The sequence below is a fragment of the Amphiura filiformis genome, chromosome 7 (assembly GCF_039555335.1).
Source record: "Amphiura filiformis chromosome 7, Afil_fr2py, whole genome shotgun sequence".
Lineage (NCBI taxonomy): Eukaryota > Metazoa > Echinodermata > Ophiuroidea > Amphilepidida > Amphiuridae > Amphiura > Amphiura filiformis.
The window spans coordinates 42,787,342-42,802,758 of record NC_092634.1 but is presented as its reverse complement, the minus strand read 5'-3'; the positions used below and the strand labels follow the sequence as shown (position 1 = coordinate 42,802,758).

General features: G+C 36.2%; 1 protein-coding gene across 2 annotated transcripts; it reads right to left on the bottom strand.

Moving 5' to 3' along the window:
* Nucleotides 1-8,124: 8,124 nt before the first annotated feature.
* LOC140156374 (uncharacterized) lies at nt 8,125-15,162 on the bottom strand. Of its 2 annotated transcripts, XM_072179338.1 has the most exons (5): nt 15,111-15,162; nt 14,340-14,577; nt 13,957-14,139; nt 13,177-13,336; nt 8,125-8,303 (listed from the first exon to the last, which is right to left on the bottom strand). In XM_072179338.1, the coding sequence occupies exons 2-5, from the start codon at nt 14,542-14,544 to the stop codon at nt 8,237-8,239; spliced, it is 615 nt and encodes a 204-aa protein (XP_072035439.1). In that variant the 5' UTR covers nt 14,545-14,577; nt 15,111-15,162; the 3' UTR covers nt 8,125-8,236. The 2 variants fall into 2 exon arrangements, with proteins under 2 accessions (XP_072035439.1, XP_072035440.1); XM_072179339.1 differs by lacking the exon at nt 15,111-15,162 and having other exon boundaries at nt 14,340-14,589.
* Between the last annotated feature and the right edge of the window lie 255 nt (nt 15,163-15,417).

Genomic DNA, 15,417 nt, shown 5'->3' with positions numbered 1-15,417 from the left:
ATGTAATATATAGAAACTATAACTCACCGATGCTTACAGCTTAGGTCCAAATGGAAAAATGATCCTGAACTGAAATGATTCTATTCAATTATCATAATCAATTAAATTGACACGTGTGTTATTGAATAATTTGCATCTCGTGAATAACAAAAAATTGCATGTCATTAATAATATCACAATATAACATAAGAATACCACATGACAAGCTAGACCATCTGTCAATATGGTCAAGGGGATACAAAAGTGCTGCCATCTTTAACATCAAGCCCATACGCAAGATTTAAGGGGTACTGAACTTCCTAAAAATGGAACTTCTTCGGCAAAGTAGCAAAAAGTAGTCCTTTATTAATTTTTTAGGGGTGGCGGATGCGTCATCATGGTTACGGGGCTAAATAAGCACATGTAGCTATACTACGGTTCAATCTAAGTAGTGAATTCACAAGGCTGTAGGTCTATGTCATTGGAGGGTAACAAGAAGAGGGGGGAAACTTTTTTCGGTGCAAAACAACACTGTGAATACAGTATTCCACTTGCAAATTATGATCATTGTCTTATTGTGACATTTTAACACTAAATGACTAATGTTTTACATGTGAAATATCTATTCTATTTGAAATTTTAAGTGAGGGAAAAACAGCGATGCATCCCGAACATTGACAAAAATTCTCCGTGACGGGATATGAATACCTTTACTACCATTTTTCGGATGGTAGAGGTGCGGCTTTGATATCCAATTATAGTTTTGCAATGCACCACTCCAATTTACAAGAAGAAAACAATGAACAGATCCATGTGATTATTAATTAAAGCCATATTATAACATTATCATACAAAATAGATTAGCATTTCTTTGTCATAAAAATGTTAGTTTTTACTGTCAGATATATCCCCTTTTATTTTTGAGCCGAACAACTACGGCAAAGCTAAGAAAATTGGAATTTACTATCAGCGCGTATGTCGCCAACACGTACCACTCCTTTGGTCATGTTATGGTACGACCCTTTGTTGTGTAGATCACCGTCTCGCACGCCGTACGTACTGTGTGTTATGAACATCGTGTATGCGTTCGACTAATAATTCCATCGTAATAATAAGTGTAAAGAAATGGTCAGAAAGTTGGCCCCGAAAATAATCCGCGAGAGGCATTGGCAAAAGAGGCATTGTGCAGGCTGCTACGAGACACTCTTCACGCGCTTGTTTCTTAGGGGCTGATTTCCCGGCTCATAATTATTGCACACCCCCTTAATTAAAAGTTAGATATGCATAAAACAGTTTTTATTGTCTATACCATAAAACCTATCATACCAAGAAATCTAGTCAAAACTTTCTCAACATTGTCACAAGATACTTTCTTGTATTTTTACTACATGTACTTCAATGGGATATTATTTGGTGGTGTGTCTCCAAATTCTTTGCATCTTAGGCGTGTAAGGTTAGGCGTATTAACTTACGCGTATTTTGAAGGTATCCGCCATCCATAGAAAAGTTTATTTAATCATTTTAAACATTTCGAGATGAAATCTTGGGACTGATTTATGTAAACCATGTGTCATATAGCTTCATTGACATAATTTAGTAGGAGTTATCTTCAGTAGATAGCATTATTGTCACAATTTACTACAATTTAGCTTCTGTGGGACATCAACATTATTCACAATTTACTAGGAGTTATCTTCAGTGAATAGCACTGTTTTCACAATTTCCAGGAATTATATTTAGTAGCATTATTTTCACACTTTACTATGAGTTATCTTCAGTTGATAGCATTATTTTCACAATTTACTTGGAGTTATCTTCAGTGGATAGCATTGTTTTTACAATTTACTAGGAGTTACCTTCAGCAGATAGCATTATTTTCGCAATATTATAGATGTTATCTTGAGTAGATACCATTATTCTAAAATTTAGTGGATAGCAGCATTATAGTTTAGTTTAGTTCAATCTTTATTAGCAAAAAAAATGCGCAATGATATATAGTCCGCTACGCACATATACAACGCCTAGACGTTGATCCACAAGCCTCAGCAAACTTTACAGGTTGCCGCTGGCCACTACGGCCCACGTCATTCCATAAACCATTTTGTAACAATTATTTCCACTCCCCCGCCCCCACCCCCGTAGTGCCGCCACTGAACATAACCCTGACCCTAATTTTAACTCTAATTTTAACGTAAATTGACGAAACTATAACTTTAGCCCTTTTCGGAATAATGAGCCTCTCGAACTTAATAGGCTAGATGTCCCCGCCCGACCTCCTCAACCCCAACTTACTCATTCGCTCGCTCACATTCGTATCAAAATGGACAAAAAAAAACAAATTCAAAATGTGTTTTAAGGACCTTTTTGTGTCCCCATGCTAAATCGGTAATCTGTACACCCTTTGACGTACAATTTAGAGTATAAATACGTAGATGACTGTACATGATCTAATCATCCCGGCTGGAAGATGTTGAGGAAGACTCGTATACTATACATCACGCTCATACGTTATATGACAATTTGACGTACAATCACGTATGTTATGCATGGTCGTTATACACATTATTGTCATGGTATTATATATTGTAATTGTATACGTCAATTTTGTTCAGTTTGGTTCAAACGGCTTATAAAGTTTTACTTTACACGGAAGGGGAAACTTAGCAAAAAACCAATTAATTTATGAGTGTAAAAGGGGAGGTGGGTTTTGCCTAGCCGAAAGGGGGAACAAATAATATTTATAAAATTATAAGTAAGGCTAAGAAAAAAAGAAACTCTGTTCTACGGGCGGACGGACCTTTCAAGTAGGGTTGGTCGGTCGGTTTTTGTTGTTGAAATAACCCAAAAAATCACCAAAATCTGTAAATAATTTGTAATTTGAGAAAATAAAAAAACATTTATTTGTATCGAAAAAAATTATTTCTAGTTCTCAATTTGTTCAAAATCCGGGTCGTTCAGGCCCGTAGAACAGGGTTTTCTTTTTTCGTCGCCTAAGTACATAAGTAATAAATAAATAAATAAATAAATAAATAAATAAATAAATAAATAAATAAATAAATAAATAAATAAATAAATAAATAAATAAATGAATAAATAAAAAATAAATAAATAAAAATTAGTTATGTTTGTACATGGGGGGTGCTGCGCAATAATCATGATCCTTCGATATCCATGATTTATCCTTGCAAATTTATAGCATCGAACCTCCAGCCAATGTTCCTTGCCAGTGCTAGCCACGAAACAAGGTCACAACTGTAGCCACTCCTTCAATGGTCGTCATTTCAGTGATTGACAGTGATGTAATGCAAATATGGCGCTGGTCATCTGGTCACGTGCGCATTTATAAAAGCGCATTTATATACATATAGTGTAGTCAAGGGTTTTTTTTATAAAAAACAACAACCTGTATATATTTTTTTTTCTTCAAATAAACACAACAAAATGCTAGCTGAAGCCTCATCAAAATCACGTCAGCCGAAAGAACAAAATGAATGCAAGAAGCCGTGGGCAACATGACAGAAGCAAGCATGACGAGTACATGAAGAGACAGCTAGAATGACGAAGTGTGAGAATTTCATTTTGCTACCCTGTAACAATGGCTGACAATACAAAAATTAATTTGTTGTAATCTGAAAGATTTGACAAACTTGGGTTAAATTTAAACATGTCATTATGTTGAATAAATTATAAAACAATGGAACTCATCTTTAATAAAATTCATATTATAAATTCGGTTCTGTAGCATTATATTCAAAATTTACTAGGAGTTATCTTCAGTGGATATCATAAGTTTCACAATTTACTAGGAGTTATCGTCAGAGAATAGCATTATTTTCACACTTTACTAGTAGGGGTTATCTTTAGTGGATAGGATTGTTTTAACACTTTACTAGGAGTTATCTTCGGTAGATTGCATTATTTTCACAATAATACCTTGAATTCAGTAGCACATTTTGATAATTACACAAAATAATAATATCAAAAACTAACTCTACCACCATCCCCAAACACATAAATATTTTCACTTACTTGCAGACGTTTCGGAAACTGACAGTTTCCTTTATCAATGCTATTATTGCAATGACGATCTGTGTACAGTTGATGATTTTTGCTGCTTAGCAACCAGTTGCCAGCTGATTTTTTTTTCAGTTATCAGATCGTCAAATATGCCACTCATCTCTGTTCATGGTTTTCACCTGCTTTCTAATGGGGATCGTCTCCTTTAAGGTACCAGTTATATTCACCCCATGTATATCCTAAACAAAGACAGATATGTCACAATTAATCTTTTAGCTCGAATTTAAAACCTCATTCGTTGAAATTGTCCAAGAAATAAAGACACGGCGATCCCAAAACCCAAGGAAGATACCAATGTAAAAGTTGCAGTTTCCTTCATTGCATGCCCTATATTGATTTGTACACAACGCGTTCGTGAACAAGAGAACTAGCGCCGCGCTTCCATTGATTAGCATGTTAAAACTAGCGCCGTACTTTCACTGGTTAGAACACAAAAGTGCAACTGTTGATTTCGTTTCTTCATTAGGTTTTAGATCGCCGTTTCTTTAATTCTCAACTAATTTCAACAAATAAGGTCTTAAATTCGAGCTAAAGAGTACAGGTATTAACTGCTTGTTTTAATTTTGACATATTTGTCTTTATTAGGGATATACAGGAGTGAACACGACTGGTACCTTAATTCTTTGGCTTACTGTATATAATTATGAAGAGCTTTGTTGCAAAATCCCTAAATCATCCAAAAAGTACTGCTATATGGGGGTTTGCAACAAAAGCAATTTTGGATACTTGGGTAAAAAACTGCTTTTGTTCATAAACCCCTTATATCAGTGATATTTTTGATGTGTTCTCAAAATACCTCAAGTGGATGTAAGGGGTGTTGCAACAAAGCTCTTCATATCACTCTCTTTGCCAACGATTCTAGCTTCCCCCAATTGATGACGTGATTATTGTCTACTACATGGTCGGTAATGGCCGATTTGTGAACAACCAACTGGGATGCCTTTCTGGTGGCTCTAGTTTTGATGTTGTCACCAATTTTCTCAGCCTCAGTTTTATGCTCCTCCAAACGTTTCCGGAACTTTCTACCTGTCTCCCCAATGTACTTGTTTTTGCAAGTGTGATGTGCCCTGAGTAATTTGGTTTGATTATTTATCTTTGTTTACAAAATTACATGAGTGATGACATTTTGGGGGAATTCCCCTCTCAAATTGAGCAAAACAAATGAATCATATCTAATTTGGAATATTTGGAAAAAAACTCTGAGATTGTAAAGTGAAGACGACATCGTATGGGATTCCCCTCAGGAAGTGATGTCACGGGATTCCCCTCAGGAAGTGATGTCATGTGAATGGTTAATGTTATAATTAAGACTTGGGAATTTCCCAGACTGTAGAATAGTGTGAAGGTAGTAGTTTGCTATTAATAGAATGGGTTTTTTTTCAGGGCTTGGTATATAAGTAAAATGTAAACATGATTCTTCACAGTTGATAGTGTTGATCTGGGCTAGCTAGCTAATGCTTACAGTCCAATTCCTTCAAAGGAAGGAAATTGCGAACCAAAATTAATTTATGTAGTCAATGCACTACTACCTGCCAGTGTTGTCGGAGAATATCAAGAATACGTCAAAGAACGTACTTCTTCCAAGAAAGGAATATATATTCTTCTGTCGACTTGCTGATGTCTGGTTTATGCATAGATTATCTAAATATGATGATCTATGGTTTTTGATACAACACAGCTGTCAAAATAAGTGGGGACAACTGCATCGCAGTCCTGCTTCCTGAAGATATTGTGTGAAAGGTGGAAATAGCACCATTTTTGGAGAAAGCAGCGCAAGGAGTTAAGTTTGGAGAAAGTAGCGCAAGGAGTTAAGTTTGGAGAAAGCAGCGCAAGGAGATAACGGTTTGGAGAAAGCAACGCCATTTTTGTGTATGCATTTTATTCGCAAGGATATTTATCAATGCAAGTGCACAAAGGACTTCACTGATTTTCGCAGGACAAGTGATTTATCTCAGCCGTCCAGAACATTGCAAGAACTCCATGATCCCCTACAAGAAGGGCGAATTAGCGCAGCGGTAGTTCCCTCGCTTTGCACCACTGAGGTCCCGGGTTCAAGCCCCGGCGCGGCCCAAGGACTCATGTGCACTTGGTTTATCCCGCTTCCATGCTCGCTCTCGCAGGTTTTCTCCGGGATCTCCGGTTTCCTCCTGCTTTAAAAAAAATCGGTGATTAGTTGTTTGGTTATCAAAAACTTCCTTCACCCAATGGAATTTGGGGAGCTGCACAGATAATTGGTGGATGTTACAATCTAAGTGCGGATAGGTCTGCGCCTGAGGTTCGGCTGCAACTGGCCTAGATGATGCGATCTGATTGTGATGATTCACCGTGGCAGCGAAATTACAGCGCTTTGAATCCTTCAAGATCTAGCTGGAAAAAGGCGCTATATAAATCCGAAATTTATTATTTATTTATTAAGAAGACTGCTGGTTAAGTACTGAGTAGTTGAAATATTATTATGATTGTGTGATTATTTTTTGTATATGTATTTGTTGTCATATATTGTACCAATCATATCTCTACTTTAAATTAAAGACTTAGATTTTGTTAGCTTAATCACACAGTGTATTTGTGTTGTGCATTCGTGTGAATTTGGGTAAACGGTGATTTTGGCCTTGAGTCAAGTACGACTCGTAACACAAGGTATTGAATATATGACGTCCGTGGAATGATGGGGATCCCGCTTGTCCTTGGGATGGAACAGTAAATTGCGCAATGTACAATTGGGTTTCATGGCGGTAGAGATTTTATAAGATTTAAAAACTCGCGAGATGCGCTCTGAAACTACATCCACATAAAGTATAACAACTAAGCCTTTGGACTTGGTGGAATCGTCTTTCTTTGGTCTTTCTTTCTTTGGCTTCGCCTTAGCCATCTGGTGTATCACTTTTTCAATGCTCCAATCCGGGTACCCGCATTTTTGGAGAGCCCCTTTAATGTGAGTTTCTTCCACTACCTTGCCTTGGTACGTACAACCATCTCCACCAGAAACTTGGCGTCGTACGTACCGACAGAAAGTACAAAATTGTCACAGAAGAGCAAGACAAGGTAGAGGAGGAAACTCACATTAAAGGGGTTCTCCAAAAATGTGGGTATACCCAGAATGGAGTATTGTGAGGGCATATTTACATAGGGATAATAAGCATGACAAGTGAGCATTGTAATTATAGGTAAAAGTAAATAATCAGAACACATTTATTTTAAATATGGTGGTTGATTTATTCAATTATGGAAAACCGTCACACATAATAGCCATGACATTCGTCTGTTATCTCAAGTTGTTAGTTATTTCACACAAGAAGTTGTTGGTCATTTCACACATGAAGTTGTTGGTCATTTCACTCATGAAGTTGTTGGTTATTTCGCACATCAAGTTATTGGTCATTTCACACATCAAGTTCATGGTCATATCACACATCACGTTTCTGGTCATTTCACATACAGTTATTGGTCTCTTCACGCATCAAGTTTTCACAAATTGCATATATTATGATACACACACGATAGCAAGATTTGTGATTTTTTGAAAAGTAACATGTATAACATAATCTCTTATGATTTGTCAACTTCAGTTACAGTGATCTTCAGTATACAGATGAAATCAATCTATAAAGTAAATTGCACGCATTTTAATGGGTGGTCTTAACTCTGGAATTATGGGAACTTTATGGGCTCATACCTTCTAAATTATTGGTCTAAAGATGCTCAATTTTGGAGAAAATCCCCCAAAAACGGGTTTTTAGGCAACATTTTTTCGGTCACCGTAACAAAAAAAATTCTTGAGTAAATTTCTTTTTTTAATTAATTTCTAAAAACTAATATCTAGGACCCGTTTGTTCGGTTTTTTTATTTTTTTTTTATTTGGACCAACACCATTAAAATATTTGAAATTTGGACCAAAATTCTTTATCTTCAGTAAATATCATCTTTATCTTCAGTAAATAAACACGATCTGAAATGAGCTATCTTTAGATAGCATTATTTAAACGATTTACTAGTTGTCTTTAATATATTTTTAGCAGATATCCTTCTTAACACGAGTTATCTTCGGTATATAGCTTTATTGCAACGGTTTACTAGGGGTTAACAGTCAACAGGTGTAATAATGATGAGCTATTAAGCAGTTAAGCATCCAATGGCCATGATACTGTTGTATGGAGTTGAAGACAAGTAAAGCTGATACTTATTGAAACGTGGCTATGGCGGATTCTTGAAGCTTGGTACCGACACGTCTGAGGATAACCATATGCCTGTTCAAATGAGATTATAAACAAGATAAATAAGTTCCACATATTTTTCGCTAGTTTTTGTTTTTTGTTTTTTTACATAAACTTGATGCGGTATTGTTAGTCCGTTTTATAAAGTAGGTATTTCCATACATTTATCATGTACAGGTATAAAGTTTTCAAAACATTCATTTCCATCTTGGGCGAATTTTGAGGCAAGAACAAAAAAAAAGTTCTATATTATCGATTTAATGAGCAATACCTGATTATTACAAAATCTTTTACATTTGTTTGTTTTTTAAGCTTGATTTTTTCGTTTGTATACTTGAAATATTTACACATGTTTCAACTTACGCCTATTGGAATCAGGAAAGTTCATATTTCTATAGATAAGTTGACCTCAATGTTTATCAACAAAGGCAAGGGAATGGTATATCGATATGCCTGAGCGAACTGCATACAAACACTACACTGTGATGTGATGCGGCGGGAGTTTTGAAAGCCCACGCCCTGAACAAAATATGATGCGCGAGCATATTTCCAGGCAAGTAACTTAGCAGTGTCCGCCAAAATCCGAGTGTTTCTAGAATGCCTTAAGAATCAGATTAGTTTTAATGCTAAATTTATTGCACATGCTAAGAAAGTCTTGTTATCTTTATGAAATAGCCGAGGTTTTTTTTTCAGTGAAATATTTTGTCAAAATTGTTTCATAACGATCTGTGTTTCTCAATCGCGGTACAATTTTTCTGATTTGGGAAAGTATTGTATTTTATTTTAATTTTATATAGCCCTTTTTTAAGTTAGTGAAAATGAAGACTGAACAGATGGTGAAAATTACATTGAACATGTTGAACCCCACCACAGATTACTGTAAAAGTAAATACCGATACGAGAGACAAGAGCGAGTATCCTAGTTATATCATGTAGGGTCTAGTGATATATTATTCTTTAGTATTGACCCAGCAAACACAAAAAACGTTTTAAAAACGTTTTAAATAAGTTATATTTTGGCTTTTGGTTTAGGTAAAAACGTTTTAATAACATTAAAATGTCAGGTTATATAAAGGTCATGAAAACGTTTAATGAAAATGAAGACTGAACAGATGGTGAAAATTACATTGAACATGTTGAACCCCACCACAGATTACTGTAAAAGTAAATACCGATACGAGAGACAAGAGAGAGTATCCTAGTTATATCATGTAGGGCCTAGTGATATATTATTCTTTAGTATTGACCCAGCAAACACAAAAAACGTTTTAAAAACGTTTTAAATAAGTTATATTTTGGCTTTTGGTTTAGGTAAAAACGTTTTAATAACATTAAAATGTCAGGTTATATAAAGGTCATGAAAACGTTTAAACACGTTTTGTATGAAAACACACTACAACAATATTTTTTAAATGTTTTCAAAAATGTTATTGTAAACTATTTTTGCAAACATTTTTTGCCAAACATTTTGTCTATACTTAAATAACATTAATTTAATACCAGGAGAAAGGACATTTTCCTTTACATTTTCTTAAGTTCTTTTGTATTTAGTGGAACTAAATTCCACTTAGACCAGGTCTAACTTTAGACCCGGTCTAACTCTTTGTGCATACGGACCCAAGGGTCCAAAAAATAGTACACGGTTACTAAGCTATCGCGTATATCTAAAGCATTGCTGTTTGCGCGTGTATTTGCGCGATGACAGCGGGTTGCATTGGATTTCCCGCGCAATACGCAAAGAAAAACGTTGAGCATGTTGACAGGGCTGTGACACTCGTATTCAATCCCTGTATAAAAAGTGAAGTCACTTTACGGCAGTTTAATGGACACATCGGCAGTTTGAGTGACGGTTGCTAGGCTTTTTCAGTACACCTAGTAACGTCCTGGTAACGCTCAGGCACCTTAGCCTAAACTTTACGCACGGTTCGCACAACAACGTTGTGCGTACTTCTGCCACGGTGGAACAGACTTATCCTATATTCAATTGACAAGTTCGTATTTGATTGACAGTTGCTGGGCATTTTCAGTACACCAAATTTATCCAAGATGGCGAACATCGACTGCCAATTTTTCGGACCCTTTCTAGCAAAAATACAGCTTATTTAGCCAGTCTCGTCATGGGGTATTCGGTTATAATATTTTCCTAGCATATTGAGCTAACTCCTCAGCTATTTGGTTTTTCACGATATGATAGTAATAGAAAGATTCGACCAAATGTTCGCCGTTTTTCGCCATTTTAATTTTTTTTGGAAACGATGACGTAAACATTGCATCATCTCTTCCACAGGTTATACACTCCTACACGTACAGGGGTACTACTAGTATGCCATGCATTATCACGCATAGGCTGAATGACTGACTTCATTTGCGCAAACGAGTGGCTTATCCTATAGTATATTAGTACTCGAGAATCCTTGATGTTGAGTAAAGAAATCGGGTAGAATAAACACAGGGATATCAAAATGAATAAAGAGAGTGCACGGGCGCCATACATATGTTAGTCTTATGTTGGCGGTATTAGTTAACCGCAAAACGTGGGTGGCCATCAAACTTTACGAACATACGAGCGTATCATGCAAAAATAAAAATTTATAGCCGTTTAGGTATTAGGCGTACTCTAATTATACTGACTTTAAAAAACAAATTACATTTTATATCTTCATATTTACATATTTGTTCAGTTGACGGGGATAAAGTACTAGAGCCAGAGTAGGAACAGATGAAAAAAGCAGTTGATTAAAATGAATTAAATGAAACGGAGAATGGTGATACACAATAAATCCCAATATACACTTGCTCCAAGTCCTCAGGCTTTCTATCCACTGGTATAAAGACATATAAACCATGGCCACGCAACATACATAGAACATCATCCAGCCATGCTCATGAAGGGAATGTCCTTTTAGTGTGAGAGTACCCTGTCTCTTGTATACAGTGTGCTTGATGCTATTGTAAGCAGCCAGCAGGGATTCCCAGGTCAGATCAGGGAAGTGAAACCCTGGTCTGGTCAGACACATGAACTCTCAGGCCCCTCTGTGGCCAAACCCAGCATGCTCAGTGCATGGATAGAATGACATCCAGGAATGACATGGAAATACATCAGACAAAACATTGATCTACAATCAATATAGGCCTATATCAACCATAGCATTTAGGGACCGTTCACAAACACTTGTTAGAGGCACATCGTCATCATCCCTATATCTTCGTGTCAAAAATTGCCGTGATAGTACAGCGAATCCTCTCGTTTTTCAACAGCTATGCATGGCGATTTTGTTCGAGATAGGCCGAGCGACTCAGGCTAAGCATACCATGACTATCATATGAGATACCACAGAGTTTCTATATTCTATACATTATTACGATTTGTGCATGCTCTAGTACCCCATATGATGTTGCTATTACAAGAAAAATCGATTTGTTTTCAGGTAAAACCAGGGTTTTGTTTCCAGTACACTAACTTGAAATGCAATACACTAATTAGCGGCGACTGCTGTTTGTTGTGTGTATGTTTTACTGCATTTTGTCCGTAAAGATTTTTAAATCGCCCGTAAAAATTGTGATATATTTAATTTTGAGAATTACAATTATACTTTATAGGTATAAAGGAATACGTTTAGCCCATTCAGTTAAGTTCCAGGTGCAAGTCCTATAACACAATGCATATGTAAACTTTCTTTATCTGTGTCAATAATAGAATATTGATTTCAACGGAGTATGGAGCTGTATGGAAAAAATATTTATAATACAGGGTGTTGACACTGTGAGAGGGGGCCTGATGCAAAAACTTTTCATTGCGAAAATTGTTGCCCCCCCCCCCCTTCAGATCTCAAAAATTTCAGCCCCCCCCCCCCCCCCTTGTTTTTGACATGAAAATTATGGGTCAACCCCATAGAAAAGCATATAAACTCAATTTTCACGGGAAAATGTGTGGTCATTTTTTTTCAGCCCCCACCCCTTAGGAGGGTCAAAACTTTTAAGCCCCCCATTTTGGCCCTCTAATAAGTGTTTGTGAACGGTCCCTTATAGTCAATTGGGTTTCATGTTCAATTTCAAGCGAAAGTCTACTCGCACTTCCCTGGGTGAAAGTGATTTTTAAAAAAGGAAGAAAGAAGAAGAAAAAGGCAGAAGCCTTGACTCAAGGCTGATCCCAATAGAGCTTTACGGTTAAACGGTTAATATAGTAACAGATATTGTTTTCATTTTACCCCTTTGTCACAGTATTTTTTTTTAAATATTAACGTTTTCAATGAATAAAAAAATCAAATTGTAAAAATATATATATACTTTGCAGGCTGATGATCTGAAAACCATATAATGAACCATCCAATCAGGCCTCTTGCCCTTGCACTGTCATCAGTTAATAAGCTGATCATTCGGGTCTTGGGAGTATCGGTACCAATGGTAATTTACGGGGACTTGCTGCTGAAATCAACTCATTTTCGGCCGTCTGGTATAAAGAATGGCATCATTTACTTAGTTGTGTGAATGTGAAAATTTGCATATGGATGAGTGTTTTTCTTAAGGGATGGGGTATGAACGTTTGGACAGTATTTATTGTGGGACATTAGAGCACGAAGAATGTCCTTCTGATATCAAATTATTTTATTTTATCGTGAATTTCAAATAATGAAAATTATTTGATATCAGAAAGACATTCTTCGTATTCAGAATGCAATTCGATATGTCTGATGTGCCCTCATGTCCCACAAAAAATACTGTCGAAAGCTCAAAACGCTCATTCCAGATCCCTTAAAATGTTCAAACATTCAGATTCAATAAGTGGCCCAAAATCTGGGCTTCAGGGTATATCCATTAACATGGATCCCATTCCCAGACTCTTGAATACACGTCCCTAACCAAATTAAATTTGACTATGTCTACCACTTGTAATAAACCTACTAACCTCATTGAAGAGATCGGCTTGACGTCTTGCTTATTATAATCAGTGTGGATAATGTTGGCCCAGATGAGTCCATTTTCCTCACCGAAGTCAACGGGATCAAAGCGCGAATGATCGATGTCGGGATTTGCAATCAAGTAGTCTCTAAATTCGTGTGCTCTGGCTGAGATATATAGAATAAAAATGCACATGCGTATATTAAAGGTGTGTAACATAACATATTTATGGTGCGCCTTTTCCAATGACTTCAAAGCGCCAAAAAAAGCAACATCAAAGAAAAACATACAAAATAATCAAATATAAAACAAAGCCAACATTTACAATACACCATACAAAATAATATATCTTGAGCATAGATATTTATCACTTCATTCAAAAAGATAATCTAACTATGAGTAAAAAGTTGTTATTACGCTCCTGTTCTCCGATAGACAGACTGATTCTGGGATTGAATTTGACTGTGTTGATATACCATGGAATGTATATTCATTCACATTCACAAGAGATGGTAGTCCCTCCAAAGTATTTCATCGTGTCGTCTGACGATTGAGTTTTAGGCATGAAACTCAGAGTAACGACTACCTATTCTGGAAGGTCTGTTCTTTGAATTTTTATACGCTCTCCCTTTTAGAGCTCTGCTATTGAGCACTATACTCAAAAGAATAGCTGACAATGAGTAGAAAGTTGTTGGCGTTTACATGTAATGTCGGTTTTGTTAGTACGTAAGTGAATTAATTACATGATGCACCAGTCAGTTGATTAGTTATAGTTACTTATATTTACCGACTGGTCCGATAACAGGCTTCTGATCAGCAACGATGATTATGGAATCTTCCGTAAATAAAGCTTCTAAACCTTTGAAATCTCTTGCCGAGACCAATGCCGATTCCGTTACGAAGAAATCATTAATCTCTGTTGCGAGGCTTGTGGAAGGCTTGGAAACTGCACTAAGGAAAGATTGGCTCCCTTTGATATGAATGATTAAATAACACAAAGTATGATATTATAATTTATAGGGACTGTGCGATAATTAACACAAACGAAGCATTACTTAACAATATGCGTATATTAATGGAGTTGTGCGATCAAAAATATACCATTAATAAAAATAACTTGAAAGAAAAGGCTTGACATGAGTTTTAACAAATATTTTTTATAAAGATTACCTGGACAGGTAAACTGGTCTACTCCCTCTGCAATGCATTTCTCCAAGCATCCCATCCTCTTTAATGAATCATCGGTATTCTTGAAGCAGTCTTCACAAATTGCCTCACACCGTTGCTCATCAGTCTCACTCATGACGTTTCGGTATGATACACTCTGCACTCTGCAGATCATCGCAATAATCCAAACGATGTAATGTAGTTCCATTTTTCTTCTTCTTTTTACCTAAAATATGATCAACTGTGATGACGAAAAAATCTGTGAATTCAGTAACCGTTGAGTAGAATGCGTAGACCCCTCCCATTTCAACTAGAAAATTGATTTGTAGCATAGCATAGACTGACCCTGTTCATAATCCCTCGCATGTCTATACTTGGAAGTGCCAAAACAATGAGGAACACTTCACGGTGACTATGGTCGCCAATTCAAGTCAAACTTCTTAGGCTATGCCCACGTAAAACAAAATCGCAAACATGATCGCAGTTCGAGTCCTTGGGTCTAATAAGCTATGAATGAAAAGAAATTTATGTTGTAGCATGAATTAAAACTGGTGACTCCAGCAGTTACTCCATAGCCGAAAAATGACCAAATCAAAACAGTATTTTCATTGACATGTAGCCCTTCCAATTCATGATTTGTTAATAATTTGAATATCTGTTTCCGAAAAATAGAGCCGAATGTTAGTTAGTTTATAATTGGAACTTTCAATCGTACACGATGTATCAACATAATGTAGGACACATTGGAAAGCAAGTAAATAATTATAAGCTTACCTCAGTTGCGGTATATAGAGAAAACGTCGGTTTGTCTCTTCTGTTCTCCTTGGTTGAAATCAGTTTTAACCGCTTTAACTCCTCCCATTTATATTCTAAGTCTTCACCATGGATCACTACCTTTCAAATTAATAGTATTTACACATGTGTTTTATTTAATGATATTAACAGTAGGCCTATATGTGTGTTTAATTAAAGATTTTTAAATATTACTCGATGTAATCGATGGGAAAGCAGGTGGTGTCAGCGAGCTTGATGAGGAGGAACCATCCATTTCTTCTTTCTTCTTCTTCTTCTTTTAAATATT

Bases quoted from the DNA above. Each gene is read 5' to 3' on its own strand.
- LOC140156374 (XM_072179338.1), bottom strand. From the start codon at position 14,544: ATGGAACTACATTACATCGTTTGGATTATTGCGATGATCTGCAGAGTG. The intron at 14,140-14,339 runs GTAATCTTTATA...TTCATATCAAAG, and splicing joins AGACCAGTTTACCTGTCCAG to GGAGCCAATCTTTCCTTAGT. The intron at 8,304-13,176 runs GTTAGTAGGTTT...TCATTTGAACAG, and splicing joins AAGCCGATCTCTTCAATGAG to GCATATGGTTATCCTCAGAC.